This window comes from Lacerta agilis, chromosome 8 (genome assembly GCF_009819535.1).
Source record: "Lacerta agilis isolate rLacAgi1 chromosome 8, rLacAgi1.pri, whole genome shotgun sequence".
Classification (NCBI taxonomy): domain Eukaryota; kingdom Metazoa; phylum Chordata; class Lepidosauria; order Squamata; family Lacertidae; genus Lacerta; species Lacerta agilis.
Window position 1 is genome coordinate 37957254 of NC_046319.1, and position 18649 is coordinate 37975902.

The 18649-nt window shown below is 45.0% G+C and overlaps 1 protein-coding gene across 1 annotated transcript; it reads left to right on the forward strand.

Moving 5' to 3' along the window:
- The first annotated feature begins 3245 nt into the window (after positions 1-3245).
- LOC117051000 (thyrotropin-releasing hormone receptor-like) lies at positions 3246-9728 on the forward strand. The gene is made up of 3 exons (XM_033157003.1): positions 3246-3736; positions 4632-5067; positions 8904-9728. Exons 1-3 carry the CDS (start codon positions 3354-3356, stop codon positions 9321-9323), a joined length of 1239 nt encoding a protein of 412 aa, XP_033012894.1. The 5' UTR covers positions 3246-3353; the 3' UTR covers positions 9324-9728.
- The last annotated feature ends 8921 nt before the right edge of the window (positions 9729-18649 follow it).

Genomic DNA, 18649 nt, shown 5'->3' on the forward strand with positions numbered 1-18649 from the left:
TCAAGCTGATTGACTAGGTCAGTCAAGAGCTGCACTGCTCACTATACATCTGGCCGTTTTTTTCTGGCACATTCTTGCCTCTCCACCACTTCCATGCTCACCTTTGCTTCTCACAGCTGCCCTGGGTTCCTTTGTGTTCGTGCCTGGTAGGAAGGCAAGAATAGGCATTTTGTTATAAAAAGGCAAACACTGAGGTTATCATGGGTATACCCTGGAAGTATAAAGCTCATCTTTAGGTTTCCTTTCCATTGAAGCTGGTGGAGAAAGAAGAAGGCCCTGATAAAGTGTGAATGGCAAGGGGTCCTTTAAGAGCCCTGCATCGCAGAGTCCGTGTTTGAGTCATGGACCCCATTATTACATGAAGGTAAAGGTCTATTTATGGACTGATCAGATTTCTATCTTCTCTTTCCAGGCTAGCAAACAACAAAATAGCAAAACAATACAATTTTTTAAAGCATTAAAAGCTTTAAAAAGCAGTGGCCCGGAAATGACAACTAATCCAGAATGCGGCAGCTAGACTGGTGACTGGGAGCGGCTGCCAAGAACACATAACATCGGTCTTGAAAGACCTACATTGGCTCCCAGTACATTTCCAAGCACAATTCAAAGTGTTGGTGCTGACCTTTGAAGCCCTAAACGGCCTCGTCCCAGTATACTTGAAGGAGCGTCTCCACCCCCATCATTCTGCCCAGACACTGAGGTCCAGCGCCGCCTTCTGGCGGTTCCCTCACTGCGAGAAGCAAAGTTACAGGGAACCAGGCAGAGGGCCTTCTCGGTAGTGGCGCCTGCCCTGTGGAACGCCCTCCCACCAGAGGTCAAAGAGATAAACAATTATCTGATGTTTAGAAGACATCTGAAGGCAGCTCTGTTTAGGGAAGTTTTTAATGACTGATGTTTTAATGTATTTTTAATCTCTTGTTGGAAGCAGCCCAGAGTGGCTGGGGAAACCCAGCCAGATGGGCGGAGTATATGTAATTAATAATAATAATAATAATAATAATAATAATAATAATATATGCGAGAGGTAGTGAAGGATAGGCGTGCCTGGCATGCTCTGGTCCATGGGGTCACGAAGAGTCGGACACGACTGAACGACTGAACAACAACTATTATTATTATTATTATTATTATTATTATTATTATTATAGTGAAGAACATCTATTTTTTTATTTAAAAAAACCAGTCACATACCACCACAACTGTAAGCTGTAAGGGTTCTGCGTGTAAAGTTTCTCGCGAGTAAAGAGGCTCGACTCGGGTTCCGTATATTTACAGGTTTTATTGTGCAGATATGTACAGTGCAGAGCTCAAAAGTCCACGACCAGCTTAGTCACTTTCAGATCCCGGAAGTGGTGCTTTTCAGGAGCTCCCCCAACATAAGAACTTGGGCACCCCCACTCTCCTCCTACCCTCCTTACGCTTGACACCCCTACGTAATTGGGGCGACGGAACTGTCGTTGCTCCCTCTTGTCTGTGCCCACTGAGTGGGTCTTGGGTCTCTGGAGCATCCCCCAGCCCCCTCTCCGCTGGGCTGCTTTCCTACCTGTGGCTCCCGCTGGAGATTCCCCTGCTATCCCTGTGGTGCTGGGGCTCTCTATCCCCTGACAGCCCCTGCACTGCCCCACTGGGCGCTGCCTGTTCCCTGACAACAGCTAATAATTTCAAGGAAGGTTACTTGGAACAGTATATTTTAGCCATAAAGCCTTGGGTGAATGGGAATGTTTTAAAATTGCTCCTAAATGTTAATAAAAAGGAAGACAAACACATATCTCCAGGGAGGGCATTCCATAAACAGAGAACTGCCAACAATAAGACCCTGTCATGGGACAATGCCAACAAAGCACCAGCCAGTTAATTAGTTAACAGTGAAATCCTCTTAATGTTTACTTGGAGTTAAGCCCTGTGAGAATTATTCCCTTTTTTTCTGATGTTCAGGCTGCGGGTGAAATCTGGCTAAAACAGCACCAACCACACAGAATCAGCAGGCTGGAAAGGTTGCAGAGAAGGGTGGCCAAATAACCAAGGGGATGGAGCAACTCCGCAATGAGGAGAATTTACAAAATAAATGTGGAAGAGGGGTGATGATAGAGGTGTGAAAATTAGGCATGGTGTGTTTTGTTGTGCATTTTAATGTTGTATTTTTAATTACTGTGCATTTTAAGAATATTGTGTAATTAGTTTCTGTTTATTTATTTTTAAACTGCTTAGAAGCCTATTTTGGCATTAAGTGGTATATAAACGAAATAATGATAATAACAATTATTACACTACCACATCACCAATATAAAAGTGAAACAACTAACATACAGGGACCATAATACCTGCTAGTAGATCCATGTACCCCAACAGAATTCTTAGGCCACATTCACACTATACATTTAAAGCCCTATGATACCACTTTAAACAGTCACTGCTTTCCCCAGAGAATCCTGGGAGCTGTGGGTTGTTAAAGGTGCTGTTGTTGTTAGGAAACCCCTATTCCCCTCACAGAGCTATTGTTCAACAAGTTGCCTGTGAAGAAGGATTGAATGTTACACTACTCTGGAAACTGCAGCTCTGAGAGGGGACTAGGGGTCTGCTAACAACTCTCAGTACCCGTAATAAACTAACTAACTTACTAACGACCAGGATTTTTTTGGGTGGTGATGGGAAGCCATAATGTTTAAAGTGCTAACATAGTGCATTAAATGTATGGTGTGAATGTGGCATTATAGAATCTAATTTAATTATACCTGTGGGTGGCGCTGTGGTCTAAACCACAGAGCCTAGGGCTTGCCGATCAGAAGGTCGGTGGTTCAGATCCCCGTGACGGGGTGAGCTCCCATTGCTTGGTCCCAGCTCCTGCCAACCTAGCAGTTCGAAAGCATGCCAAAAAAGTGCAAGTAGATAAATAGGTACCGCTCTGGTGGGAAGGTAAACAGCGTTTCCGTGCGCTGCTCTGGTTTCAGTGTTCCATTGTGCCAGAAGTGGCTGAGTCATGCTGGCCACATGACCAGGAAAAACTGCCTGCGGACAAACACTGGCTTCCTTGGCCTGTAAAGCGAGATTTACAACCGCAGAGTCATCTGCGACTGGACTGAACTGTCAGGGGTCCTTTACCTTTACCTAGTCTCTTTATGTTTTCTCAATATTTGTAACCATTTTTAAAAAACAAACAAACATGTAGATCCTTCCCTGTGGTATGTTTCCCTTTTTAAATTGTCTGATCTGTGTACTTTCAGGACTTCCCTGTCTGGCTGATGAAAAGTGCTGATGGGGTTAAATGGGAAGGAGGAGAACTTGCTCTGTGAAATCTAATTCTGCCCCTCTCTTGACCCAACAACCAGTAAACCTTCCTTGCTTCCAGTCCAGCCATGGAGAACAGCAGCAGCAGCAAGTTCGACAGCCCCACCAACATATCCCTGGTGGGCAGCGATAGCCCACTGGATGTTCTCGAATACAAGGTCATCTCCGTCTTCCTGGTGTTGGGCATCTGCGGAGTTGGCATCATTGGCAACGTCATGGTGGTGCTGGTGGTCATCACCACCCGTGAGATGAGGACTCCCACCAACTGCTACTTGGTTAGCCTGGCTGTGGCTGATCTGATGGTTCTGGTGGCTGCTGGCCTGCCCAACATCTCTGACAGCCTGGCAGGAACGTGGATCTATGGGTTTGCCGGGTGTCTTGGCATCACCTTCTTTCAGTACTTGGGCATCAATGCATCATCCTGTTCCATCACTGCCTTCACTGTGGAAAGGTAAGAAAAGATTCTTAGGAGTAGCTCCATTCTACTAGACCAGGGGTATCCAATGTGTTGCCCTTGAGATTGTGTTGGACTCCATTCCCACCAGCCACAGCCAGCATGGCTAATGGCCACGAATGATGGGAGTTGTAGTCTAGCAACATCTGAAGGACCACAAGTTCCACACCCCTGATTTAGACTCTGGTGCAGGGATATCCATCTATTTTATTTCTATCATAAATCTATATGCCGCTCTTTGTCAAAGCACCATGGGGTGGTTAACAACACAGAATTAAACAGTGCACCCAGATACACCTTGAACAGCAGCAGCCTAAAAAGTAAGGGAGGAGGAAATCAGTCTAAGATGAAAAAACAATGCACAAGTATCTTCTCTCTGTATGAAAGTAGTTGTTGATCCCCACCCTTAGAGAAAATAAAACCCCTCCCAGGTATCACCTGGGAGCTTTTCTCTCTCTCCCAGTCTCTCCCCCCAGGAGATCTTCACATCCCTGCCCATCATTCAGGGTATTTCCATCCTCATTCTGCCACTTCATACAGATGTGGTCCTTGGCCCCCAGTGGCATCCCAGTGGCACTGGACCATCACTGGGCAGCCTGCTGCCTACTGCCTGCCCAGCTTCTCTCTCCATCTTGAAACATGCCCTTTGGATGGGTCCAATTTTCCTGTTTCTATGCGGAGGCAATTAATTAACATTGCCCCAAATCAGTGTTAAACAATAAGTGGCATCCCATGTAGGGCAAGTCCGTGTGGCTTAGCCAAAGCAACCTGGCATGTTGAAAGGGGAGGCCAGGTGGGCCTCCTGAGGCCCATGGCTTAGAGCTTCCCCACTGCTGTTTCAGCACAGTGTTATGTCTTTACTCACAAATAACTTCCTCCTTATCTTTGCCAGGTACATTGCTATCTGCCACCCAATGAAAGCGCAGGCGATGTGCACAGTGTCGCGGGCCAAGCGCATTATCACCTTTGTCTGGATCCTCACCTCAGTGTACTGCACCCTGTGGTTTTTCCTGGTGGACATTGCTGTCAACAAAAGCCAGCAGCTGGAGTGCGGCTACAAGGTCTCCCGCAACCTCTACCTGCCCATCTACCTCCTCGACTTCGCCCTCTTCTTCGTCACCCCTTTGTTCCTCGCCACAGTGCTCTATGGTCTCATCGGGAGGGTCCTCTTCCACAGCCCCATCCCACACCAGCCCACTGCCTGCACCCAACGCTGGCAAGACCAGAGTTGCAAAGTAAGGATCGGCAAAGAGAGGAATGGCACAGAGGCCAGCCGGAGCAAGGCCAGTGGCTCAAGAACCAGAGTGCCTGTCTCCTCCAGGAAGCAGGTAACGCAGAGCCCTCTGGAGATTTCCAAGTGCTGCCAAGTTCAGGCCAATGAGCAGGCAGGTTCAGGCTTTCAGGGGGACGGGAGAGAACAGTGTTGTGCTGGCAAGAGGTCCAGAAGCTCAGCAGTGTATTCTATGATTGACACAATCATAGTGTGTTAGTGGCGGATTTGTTCTGGACCGTCCACACATCATTTCGCTCTCTTAGTTGTTGTGCGATGCTCCCCCAGTGTTATTGATTGATGGATTAAATATATTTATATCCTGCCTTTCTCCCAAGTTGGGATTGAAGGCAGCTTACATTTACAAATATTGATTATAAAACAGAAAAATAAAAACAAACTAGTTAAAAACAAAAATTAAAACCATCTTAAACTGAGGATCTTTGCATCCAGATACGTTACTTCATTACTGCCATGTAAAAGGGCATATTTGCATGACAGCACAACAGAAGTGCGGCAAATAAAATAAACTGGAACATTTATAAGATAAAAAGTTAAAGGGTTTCAAATGAAGGTTATGGGGTTTGCTCAGACTGGAAACCAAGCAGTATGTTTGGCACAAAGCTTTTGCAGGTGGAAAGAGGTTCTGGCATTCAGAAGCATGTGACCACCTCAATACCATCATGAGCACAAATCATGATGAATGTGCAATAAAAGGGGGGTTTGGAGGGACCCATATATAGCCTTGTAAGCTAAAGTCTGCCTGGCCCTGATCTTTGGTGAGGTAGGGATACAGAACTGCAGGAAGCTGTCATGCAAAATACACCTGCTGAAATCACCTCTTTAACCCATCTATTAAAGATTGGGGGGGGGCCTGTGCTCCCATCCTCCCCAACTTAGCAGCTCTAATCTGTGGCCAGACCCAGCATCCAGATCACATCTTTACACCACAGCTGTAGCCTCCAATTGTTTCCCTGGCTTATTTTACCTCCCCTCTCAGTTCTTAATTAATATCAATGCTCTGATTAATATTAACATTTATAAAGCACACTTTCAGAGAAAATGTAAGAAGGTGTTGTACAGCATAAAACCATGATACAAAAGTAGCAACAGTAAAAACATCAATAACTTATCAATAAAAAACAGTTGGTTTAAAAAAAAAAAACACAACCCAGCACATTCCAAAACCCTATCCGAACATGTCTGAAAGAAAGCAGAATTGACTTTTGGTCAGGATTGGCTGACCAAAACTCAGGGGCACAGTGGGCCACCAAAAGTGTCTCATCAGAAGATCTCAGTGGCCTATATGGAGCATAAGGAATCAGGATGCGCTTCTGGGCATGTGCAGAATGCATTTGCTTCCCCAACTAACAAACAAATAAATCCCAAGCTGAGCAGGGAGGGACAAAGGGTTTCTAAATAGTAACATGTGAATTTCCAAGCAGATCCAAGTCCTTTTTAGAGAATCGCTCCTATGATGTGTCACCTTCCCTCTGCCAACATTTGTCTCGTTCGGCATGCCAACACGTTGGCTTTCCATTGAATTTGCATTGAATTATCACCACTGCCGTCTGCCAAGCAAGGAGCCAGAAGCATTCTCAGAGAGCCTTCATCAACATTGCACGGTGGCAATGGCTTTGACACTGTTTTGTTTTGATGCTTTGGAAAGAGTCCTGGTATGAAAAGGGGAGGCTGAAAAGAGAATTCTAAAGTGAAGCTGTACAATAGACGGTGCCACTTGCACCCTGCAAATCCAGGGCTGATGATGGCTCTGGGAAATGCTTCTCTTGTTCCTACCTGTTCATTGGTGGTTTTGTAAAACTGCTCTACATCCAGAGAAACGCTGAGTGGTTTAGAGAAATTATATATATATATATATATATATATATATATATATATATATATATATATATATATATATATGTATGTATATGTATGTATACACACACACACACACACACACAGATCATAAACAATGAGGATTAAAAATGACAGAAATAAAGCAAGCTAATTTGGGAAGGCTTGGGAGAAAAGCCTTTGACAAACGTTGAACATGTCACAATGTTGGGGCTTGCTTCACTTTTGAAATGAGAATTCCAGATAACTGGTGTCATGATGCTAAAAGCATGTGTTTGATTTAAAGCACCTTTATTCCACACTTCAGTTAAAAAAGCCTTCCAGTGATAGGGCATCCCCTGCCCTTAAGAGACATAAGAAGAGCCAATGACCCATTGAGTCCAGCATCCTGTTCTCATGGTGGCCAGGTAGACAGCTGTGGGAAGCCCTCAAGCAGAACATGAGCGCAGCAGCACTCTCCTCTCCTTTGGTTTCCAGCAACTGGCATTCAGAAGCATTACTGCCTCCAGCTGCGGAGGCCGAGCATAGCCATAATGGCTAGCAGCCATCACTAGCCCTTTCCTCCATGAGTTTGCCCAATTCTCATTTAGAGCTGTCCAAATTGGTGGCCATCACTGCCTACCACGGGAGCGAGTTCCATAGTTTAACTGTGCGCTGAATGAAGAAGTGCTTTCCTTTCTCTGTCCCGAATCTTCCAAAATTCAGCTTCATTGAATTTTGCTGCGTCTTCTAACGTTTCTCTATCAACTCCCTCCATGCCACAAAAAGAAGGGTTGGGAGGGAGAAGGGGAAAAAGCAAAGCTCTTAGCTGCAAAGCTCTTGTAATGACCAGCTGGAATGGAACATTTTGTAGAAGAGGAGCCAAAAGTTCTTAGTCTTCCAGGTAAGCAAGTGGAGAGACTTTGCAGTTCCATCTCTCCATGTTTACACACGGGAAAGGGGTGCTCTAAGGTAGCAATGGTCGAATGGTGGTGCAAGAGCTGCATTTGGGCCCCAGGCACTAAGAAAATAAGAAACAGCCCTACTTTGGATTTTTTTTTTTAACTGAATGCTTTGCAGCATGCTGCTTCCCACAATAGCCAAAAGATGCTTTCAGGACACCCTCCAGCAGAGGCATGAGAGGAAGAGCCATCTCCCTTATTGTTGCTCCCCAGCAACTAGTATTGTAAGATAGACTGCCTCTGAAAAGGCATACCATACCTCATACCAAGAACAAACTTAGTTGGTCTCTAAGGTGCTACTGGAAAGAATTTTTTATTTTGTTTTGCCTCTGAAAAGAGAGGCTCCATCCAGATTTCATAGCAAATGGTCATACAATGGATCTGTCCTTCTCTGTGAGTTTGTCCCAATCCCATGCCCTTTTTATTTGCTCATATCTATTTATTAAAATTGATATACCTCTTAATTGCAAATAAATAAATAAATCTGAAAGTGATTTACAAAAAGAATAAAACAATGAGATTATCAGTAAAAGCAACGATTTAAAACATTCAGAACTAATTAAAATCTACGATAAGCCAAAAAGCAGATTTATTCATGCATTTATTGAACATTTAAAATCCAGGTGTAAGAGTCAAATTAAGTGTCAAGAGTATCCTGAGACCACAATACACTTTGGTTATCTTGCAGTTATGCAGCACAAGTAAATCTGTATCACGTGCAAGGGAAGTGCAACCATCTCCTTCAAACCCGATCTCTAATATAAAGGCATGTTCTCAGTCTCAGTACGGCTCAATTACTGTGCAGATATCCATCACCTGCCAAATGCAGGATGCCCATTAAACATTCAAGGGGGCAGAAAATTTACTTTTGCTGCATAAATCTTGTCAACACAAAGAAAATGTATGCAATATAAAAATGGCCTATCTGTCTCATTCCTACACCTTTCTGGAACAGATCCTGGCAATATGTAGAATTGGTGTAGAGTTTTCTGATCTATGATACCCCAAGCAGGCAAGCAAATGGAAAAAGCAGCTGAAAACCTGCAACTTGTGAAATACACCCATGCCACCTCTCTCTTTTTTGGCTCCTCTGCAGGTGACCAAAATGCTGGCCGTGGTGGTAGTCCTCTTTGCCCTCCTCTGGATGCCCTACCGGACTCTGGTTCTGGTGAACTCCTTCATGGAGCGCCCCTACCTGAACCGCTGGTTCATCCTCTTCTGCAGGGTCTGCGTCTACGCCAACAGCGCCATCAACCCCATCATCTACAACCTCATGTCCCAGAAGTTCCGCCTGGCCTTCAAAAAGCTCTGCAAGTGCGGGAAGGTGGAGCAGCAGCCAAGGCACAGATTCTATGCAGCCTCCAGCATGAAGAAGGAACCTGACGCTCCCCCGCATGGGGACATCAAGGCTAAGGGGCCACCGTCCCCAGGAGGAGGTGAAGAGGAGGACTTGCCTGCTTTGGAGCAGGTGCCTGCACCTGAGAAAGAGAAGGAGCCGTATTTCAGCGTGCTCTAAATGCCCCAGTTCCCCTTGCCTCGCTCCTTTCTCACTTCCCAGTAAAGGACTTGCTTTACTTCTCCTAGTAAACTAGATCCATAGGAAGAGAGGAAGCTGACTTAGACCAAGTCAAACCACTGGTTTATCCAATTCAGAATTGCCTACACTGACGTGGTTTCTACCTGGAGATGCCAGGGATTGAACCTTCTGCATGCAAAGCAAGTGATCTCACTGAGCCATGACACTTCCTTTAAATATAATAAGATCTCATGGTTCTTGTTTAAATAGGAAGAGAGGAATTTGCCTTCTACTGAGTCAATCTGTCTCAGGATTGTCTTCACTGGCTGGCAGAGGCTGTCCAGGATTTCAGACTGGCGACATTCCCAGCCCTATGTGGATATGCTGGGGAATGGGCCTGGGACCTTCTGCATGCCAAGCAGGTGAGCTATGGTAACTGCAATATAGGAAGTTGCCTTACTGAGTCAGACCCATGGCCCATCTAGCTCGGTCCTCTCTATGCTGACTGACAGTGGCTCTTCAGGGCATGAGGCAGGGGGCTCCTCCAGCCCTCCCTGGAAATGCCAGAATCAAGCCTGGGACGATCTGCAGGCAAAACTGGTGCTCTGAGTAACCCCCGAGCTATATTTCAGGAGTCCAAATCAGTGTTCACACACCATTTTGAACAGAATTGTGTTTCTGACTCTGGGAAGGAGTTTGTCAGGGCTGGAGCCCTGCTACAAGTTCTGCACTCAGGACCTAAAGGATGCTGGGCCAGAATCAGGACTGTGTACCAGCCCCACCCCAGCTCCAGGCAAATGAGAGAGAGCTGCAAGGGGACAGACCACACCAGCCAAGGAAGCCTCTTGGCAGTGAGAGGCCAGGGCAAGCCAGCTGATGCTCTTGGACCCCTATAAAAAGCTGGCATCTTAAGCTTGTGCACAGGTCTGAGCTGAGTACCTAGAGACAGTACATTTCCCCTTGCTGCCCAGGTATGAGAGAGCTGCAAATGGGGGGAGAAGAAGGCACAAACCCCTCCTTGAAAAGGGTCACTCTACAGTCCACTGACCATGACTTGTTTTGCTTTGGCCTCTTTGATATACAGCAGATAGATGGATGGATAGATGATAGATGATAGATAGATAGATAGATAGATAGATAGATAGATAGATAGATAGATATTTCTCCTTTTTATTACCTTGCTGCTCCAGAAGCAAGGGACAAGGTGTGCTTAACTCTCTCTGCTCCCATCTCCCTCAAACTGGCGCCCTCCAAAGGTTTGGGACTCCAGTGTCTATCAGTCTCTGCCAGCATAGCCAGTGGTCAGGGATGCCAGTGATGTGTGGAGGGCATCCTAGGTTGGAAAAAGCTGCTCTCAAGGCTGCAGACGGGTTGGGCTGGAATTATCTTGCTGGTCTTACAATGGGCAGAAACACAGTTGCATCAAAGGGCTGAGTTGTGATTCCCACATGTTTTCTGAGATATTTGGTGACTTGAATTGGGTAACTAATGGCATGGCATTGCATGGCAACAGACACAGAATAAAATGTTACAAGGCTTCAGTGGTAGACTGTAGCATCCATTGGGGGCTGGGACAGGTGCCCTGGTGCCATCCACATATTGCTGGACCACAACCCCCATCAGTCTCAGCAAGAGATGATGGGAATCGTAGTCCAACATCTGTACGTCCTCACATTGGCTTTTCTGGATCGGGGGAAGGTGTACACATGATGGTGGCAAAGTAGCCTCTGGAAAGTAAACTCTATTGTGCAAGTTGCCAGTGACCCATTTCTGCTTGCCTTGAGCTATGTGGCTATGTTCCCCTTGACACTGGAGCTGTCCAGTAGGACACAGCAAAGGAACTATCCAGCCAAGGACAGGCAGGCTTTATAGAGCTGCCCCAGCAGCTTGTGCAAACCTAGCTGGGGCAGCAGGTGTTTTCAGTGCTGATGTCTGCCCAGGGTCCTAGTCCCTGGATTGGAAATATGACCACCCTGGGACCTGCTGGTGAAGGGAGGGTAATAAAATTAAATATAATTAGAATGATGATGATGATGATAATGATAATGTGAACATGCCCAGGCTGGAAGTTGCCTGGAGTAGGGTGTGTGTGATGGGACAGGGAAGGAAGCGCTGGCCCCACCCTTATATAAACAGTCAAACCAACATGAGCAGCAGCCTTGTAATTGGAAAGCTCCACAGCCCATGAAACTTTGAAGCCCTTCGTATAGCATGGGAGGAAAGCTAAACAAAATAGATAAATATTTCAGAATTTGGAGAGAGACACCAGGCAAAGACTGTGAGTGATGTAACTCTGTACACAGAGAGAGGTGGATAAGAGAGAAGGGAACCGCGGAGAGTGTATAAGACTTAATTATTTGCTGGTCTATGACCGTAATAAAGTTTATTATTATATTAAGACTTAATTAAATGAGGTGGAAAAACAATTATCGTTTGAAACTTGCATTTCTGGGGTTGAAAAGAGGTTGGAACTTTGTGCAGGAATAACATCCTCACTGGGTCTCCTCTAAAACCCAGAGGCAGACTCAGGATTCTGAAGGAACCTAAAGCTATTTTTAGCCATCTCACCCCTTGCTTTTTGCTGTAAGACCAATTGCAGTCACTAACAGCCGTCAACTAGTTTACCACACCTTTCAGCCAATCACCCATTCCCACCACCCTTCTGAGTAATACCCACCCTCTCACTATATATAAGGGGCTGTTGACTTCTGTTTCGGTGTATCTGAAGAAGTGTGAATGCACACGAAAGCTCATACCAAGAGCAAACTTAGTTGGTCTCTAAGGTGCTACTGGATTTGCAATTTGCTTAAAGAGAAAGTTAAACTGGCAAACAAGTTCATGGAAGGGAGGGCTATCAACAGCTGCCAGCCAAGATGCCTATGTTCTACCTCCACTGTTGGAGGCAGAATGCCATTGCCTATGAATGCGAATTGCTGGGAATCCCAGGTGGGGAGAGGGCTCTTGTGCTCAGGTCCTGCTTGCATCTGGGTGCCCACTGTCAGAACAGGATGCTGGACTAAATGGGCCATTGGCCTGATCCAGAAGCCTCATCTTATGTTCTAAATGACCACCCTGTCTTGAGATCACAGTCAACAACAAGTGGAAGGTGGATGTTCTAGAAAAACTAGGGAACCACTGGGAACAACCTGTCCCATTCCTTAATTTCAAAAGAGTAACACTGCAGAGTGAAAAATGAAGCAAAGCATCAAAGGATGCCAGGGAGAACAGTTGTTATTTTTTAAGTTTGCTAACCACTACTCTTTGTCAATGGGATTTCCCCACCTCTTTCAAAACAGAAAAGTTCATCTCTCATTGTCTGCTTTCTGTCCTTTGGTAAGGATCCCCTGCCCCCACGCAAAGAAATCCAAAGACTCTCAGAAATATACTCCCAACGGTTTCTAAAATGTCAGTCCTCAAACCTACCGAATCAAAACAGCATTAAGCATGCTGGCTCCAACTCAGAAGCTAGAGCTGATGAGCAATTTATTCCTCCCAGGCATAATTCAGTATGGAAGTTCAAAAGAAAAATCACTTATTTACACCTCCCTCCCACAAGGCTGGAAAGAGACAGAGTGCTAGCTTATGGTCTCCAGCTCAAAGTTGATTTCCGTTGCCACACTCGTGCGTGAGCTTTAATCGAAAATGTATAATGCTCTTTAATCTTGGTTATTGTAGGCCAAATGATTTATGCACACTAAATATGCAAAGTGAGTTCTCTTTCTCTTCTTATTGCACAGATGAACATATCTTCTTAGAAATGACCAGTATGATTGGCTTTTTATTGCTCCATTTGTGGGGATGTAAGGGAGGTGTGCAGCTTGTTGTGTGGCAGTGGAAATCTCCCCTGGCTTTAGGAATGCTCCAGCAAAATCAGGGCCAAAATTGTAGCTAAGGGCTAAACTAGATATGATGATGTTAGCTGTGGTTAATTAGATGAGTGTAATGAATGTTAACATTTTTTTTTTTTGGTCATGTAAATATCAGCCACCAGGAAATCTGAACAACCTCAAGATCACGAGGAGTATTATTTTTTTAAAAAAATATTATTATTGTGGAGGAAAAGTGGGGAATAAATGCAATAAGAAACAAACAAACTCCCATCATCCCCAGCTAGCATGGACAAGGGTCAGGGAAGATGGGAGTTGTAGTCCAACAACATCTGAAAGTCATCACTATGGCTGCTTTGTGGACATCCTGCTTTTGTCTATCCATTTTCAATGGCTATATACCACCCACTAGCAAGACTGCTACAGGCATATCTTTAGGACATGGGCCACAACAGAAAAGGCCCTGTCTTACTCACCAATGCTTATTTTGTCTTGCTTGAAAAGATTTCTACCCTGTCTTTTCACCAGTAGCTCCTCAGGGGAACTAATTTGTTTTTGTATTATTATTATTATTATTATTATTATTATTATTATTTATTGAATTTATCTACCACCCTATACCCAAAGGTCTTGTAGCTTTTCTCTAACAGCTATAAGGCATGCACAACTGAGACTGGCCTCAATATCTGATGGGAAGGCAGGGAAAGCATATAGAAAATCTAGTTTTCAGGGTCAGTGTTGTCTTGGGAAGAATGCCAGGGGAATCTACAACACCTGTGTGAAAATCTGCAGGAGGAAGAGGAATATTAAGTTTGCTAGAACCAGCACAAGCTGAGCCAGCCCCATGTCAGACTCAGCAGAGCCCCCAAAGTTCAGCAAGTTCAGAGAGTAATTGGGTGTATAATAGCAATTGGGTGTATAATAAATTTAATAAATATGCTTACTATGGCAATACACATAGGTTAGCCCAGTGGTGTGGTGGAGCAGGAACAGGAACAAGGAGCACCAAGGTAACTGATGGATGTTCCTTGCTCTGGCAAGTAGATGAGGGGATAATGAGGCTTTCAAGTTTTGCTATTGTGTTTTGCTATTGTGTGAGTGTTTTTGAAAAAGCTTTGCCATGGTTTGACAAAAACAGAATCCTTTGCTGAGAAAAGCTGTTCTGGGGGATTTTGCACTAAGTTATAGGCTCTGAGATGTCACCAAGCTGGGTTTCCTGTTTGCTGGATGTTAATTAGTGGGATGCACAAATCTTGCTATTGTTTGTGACATGTAGAGGAAGAGAAAGGAAAATAATCAAGCGGTTGGGTACTACTACTTCTCTTCAGTGTAATTCTGACTTTAGCACAGCTTAAAAGGTAACACTTCTTTGTAAGACTGTACAGTATCTTGAATTAAAAGCTAAAGGTTGCATTTCAGTTGGCTGAAGACCTTTTGCTAAAGGTCAATGCATTTTACAAGCTGAAACTATACACAACCAGAAGGACCACTGAGTCCAATGGAGCTTACTCCCAAGAAACTACAGGATTGCAGGCATGCCAGATGACACCACTTATGATAGAAGAATGTTAGGAGATCCTGTCTGCTGCATCGGGCCAATGGCCCCTCTAATTCAGCATCTCACAGCAGCCAACAAGAGGCCCCAATGGGAAGCCTGCAAGCAGGACCCAACTGCAACAGCAATTCTCCCCACTTGTGATTGGTATTCAGGGGCACATTGCTTCTGATTTTAGAGATGACATAGCCACCATAAATATTTTATTTTGTTTCCAAGACGATTTCTAAGCCTGCTCTTTGTCATATGATCCCAGGACAAGTTGCAACACAATAGAACAGTGGAACAACAACACAGCAATAAAAGCAAATCAACATAACTCATAAAAGCAAATACAAACCCAACATCATTAAACACACCTGGGGAGCCACAACCAGAACTCATCACTTGTAGCTGCAACAGAATTCCTAACTGTGCCCCCTGCCCAAAACACAGGCATACTGATGAGTTTTCATTTGGCTCTAAAATGACAAAATTCTCTGTGCCAGTCGTCCCTCTAGGGCAGTGCTCTTCAGCCGGGGCTTAAATGTTACTGAACTACAGCTCCCATCATCCTTAGCCAGCTTAGCCAATGGTCAGGGATGATGGGAGCTGTAGTTTAACAAAATCTGGAAATTCATGGTTGAAGAACACTGCTCTGTGGGAAGGGGGTTCCACAGGTGGGGCTCCATCAGACAGGAAGTCCTATTATATGTCCATGCTTAATACTATTCTCCCAACAGAAGGTAGTTGAGCTCCAGATCGTAAACCGCAGAGCAGCTGGCGCAAGGAGACGTGTGCATTCTGGTATTTGAGTTCCAAGAGCTAGTAGCTGCAGATAGGTTGACCCCCTATGAATTTGTCTAATCCCTCTTTAAAGCCATCTGGTTTGGTAGCCATCATGACATTTTGTTGCCAAGTAGTGCATCACATTTCTTAAAGGCCATTCTAAAAATGAAGGGTTTTTACACTGCCTTCTAGAACATCCGCACAGCACAGGTGGGCTCAAGGGAGACGGGGGAGAGAAATTGGTGCTACTGCAGTAAACATTGGCAGTCAGAGAGCTCAGGCAAAGGGCACCGGGGCCTGAAGGCCAGCAAGCAACTATTCCTTTGGCATTTCGAAAGGTGGAAGGAGTGTTTTTGAAAAAGCTTTGCCATGGTTTGACAAAAACAGAATCCTTTGCTGAGAAAAGCTGTTCTGGGGGATTTTGCACTAAGTTACAGGCTCTGAGATGTCGCCAAGCTGGGTTTCCTGTTTGCTGGATGTTAATTAGTGGGATGCACAAATCTTCTTCTGCAATTAACCTAGAGCAGCCTCCCCTGACCTAGCACTCCCTAGATCAGGCATAGGCAACCTTCGGCTCTCCAGATGTTTTGGCCTACAACTCCCATGATCCCTAGCTAACAGGACCAGTGGTCAGGGATGATGGGAATTGTAGTCTGAAACATCTGGAGAGCCGAAGGTTGCCTATGCCTGCCCTAGATGCTTTGCCCTACAATTCCCATCTGCCACAGCCAGCAGAGCTTATAGGGGGTGTATTCCATTTGATCCAGAACACAGTTTCCCTACCAAATGAGGACGATACCAAACTTCGCTTTTATAGCAAGATCTGCCATTTGAAGCAGGCTTTTGAAAAGACAATTCCCTACCACGAGCATTCAAAAACACTGCTAAAAAAGTTGGTGGAAATGTTTCTCCTTGAAACACAGCAGCAAAGACACACAACTCTTTCACAGAAGGGTTTTTCAAAACCATTCTAATTACCAGCAGCTGGGCAGGATATGTTTGTGGAAAATGTTCCAGGCTGAAAAGGTTTAAAAAATAATAACTAGAAAGTATTTACTTGAAGCTAAAAACCATTTCGAGACATTTCCCCACCACTTCCTCACCAACCCTTTAAATACTGTAATTTAGTGCTTCGTTTTCAGTAGGTCAAAAAGAAATTCCAGCTGGCTTGCTCCTAATATATGCCCTGTTCTTCAGTCAGAAAGCCCCTCGGAGTGGTTTACAGATGAACAAAAACAACACGGTCCCTTCGCTGAGGCTTATAATCTGAAAAGGCATGTCATGAAAGAAAAAAGGGATGAGGAGGGGAGAGGAATACAAGCAAAATTGGCTACCAAATTACTGATTTTACAAGGTTCTTATTTCACAACCAGCTCAGATGGAAATGGGCTCTTCATAGCTGAAAAAAACAGGACTTGAGACACAGCCTGGTGTTGACCCATCTGTTCCTGGAAGTGACTGTAATGCAGCCAGAAGCTGCTGGCCTCACAGAGTGGGGCCTCAGCCTTCTGAGGTGCAGCTGGAATCTGCTGCCTTCTCATCAATCCTACTGTGGATTGTGACTGTTTCATAAGGTAGTCACAAATACCTTCATCATCCCATGTATTAACAGGCCAGAGAATAATATAATCAAAAGGTCTTCCACTTTGTCTGGTTCTCTACTCTGCACCCCAACGCTTAGCATAATGCTTGCCTGGAACATCCAGAACTGTGCATTACTGCCCAAAGGTGCTGGCACAAAGCTGCAAATGACAAGGCTGTGTGTGCTTTTTATTTACAGCCAGAAACAGGCAAGAGAAAATGAGTTGTCATACTGTCTCACAACCCCAATTAAGCAGAGTGGCTTTTCCTGATGAAAACTGTAATTAGCAGCTGCTGAGGATGGCAAGAGAGGTAAGCCCAGTTGTATTGTGGTGCATCCAGTAGAGGCAGGGACAGAGAGGGTGGGTGGTCTGCAGCAAAACTGATTTCCAGACAGAAGGGTTGTTATGTGTTGATGAAAGTGGCCCCTCATCACTCAGAGAGAATCAGCCAGCTCTGAATGTGTCCGCTCCAGGGATGGCACCCCCTCACAAAGTGTAATTATTTGCTTGTCACCACCGCCTGAGCCGTGGCTCTCATGCGAAGTTTGAGTGCACTCAGATAATCATTTCCCGTGTTAGCTGGCTGCAGAAGGCAGAAAGGCAGGGGTCATCTCAGGTCAAGGATGCTCGGGAGCAGGAGGGAATGGCGGGGAGCATCACTTTATGAGATCAGATCCTGCTTGTGGGTTTCCCACAGGCATTTGGTGGCCACTGTGAGAACAGGATGCTGGACTTGATGGGCCCTTGGCCTGATCCAGCAGGCTTTCCTTATGTCCTTACATTTTTTTTGTGAGCTTGGGACCAGGCTGTGATTTGATGCTTCATATCTCTTGAAGCATTGCTTCCCAATGAGTTTAGCTGACCTACATGCATTGTGATAATATTCTGGTGGAGAGAGAAGTTCGTATTTTGCTGCTCTTTCCTTCCTCTTACCTGCCCTTCACTATAAGGCCTCTGGTGGTGGTGGTATGTGGGAAGGACAAAGATGGTGTGGATCAAGTCAATTTGCATCAGCAACTATCAGATTCCTGGGAGGTCTGATCTCTATATTCCTTGCTGTGTCATACAACAAACAACTTTAAGGGAGGGGGTACATTTTATATCTGCATTGAAAAGAGAATGTCCCTTTTGTTGTGTTTTTATTATTGATGCTCCATTATGTGTTCTTAATGTTGTATATCACCCTGGGACCTTTTGATAAAGGGTGGTATATAAATGGTAAAACAACAACAACAACAACAACAACAAACAATAATAAACAGCAGCATCCTTTGGCCTTCAGGGGTGCTATAGATTCATGTCAACCAGCCCCTGTGTGAGCTGGACAGGTTGTTGTAACTCAGTATTGAGCGTTGCTTATGAAGACTTTTCTTATTCTGAATTCAATAACTTTGCAGAGTGACCCAGAGAGGATTTCCTCAGGGATCCTGATGGCAGCTGTGACTGTTGCCCTCCCATCAACTGGTTCAGCTTTTATTCCTGGGAGCTTTCAAAGCTGAATCAGAGATTGGAACTGACCCAATGGCAAGGGAAATGTCTCAGTCCCCAGAGAATTCCAGTGACAGAATAAGAACCTGAACCAAGCACATCATG

Excerpts from the sequence above, each read along its gene's own strand:
- LOC117051000 (XM_033157003.1), top strand. The coding sequence starts at position 3,354 with ATGGAGAACAGCAGCAGCAGCAAGTTCGACAGCCCCACCAACATATCC. Across the intron at positions 3,737-4,631 it reads ACTGCCTTCACTGTGGAAAG|GTACATTGCTATCTGCCACC; the intron begins GTAAGAAAAGAT and ends TATCTTTGCCAG. Across the intron at positions 5,068-8,903 it reads CTGTCTCCTCCAGGAAGCAG|GTGACCAAAATGCTGGCCGT; the intron begins GTAACGCAGAGC and ends GCTCCTCTGCAG.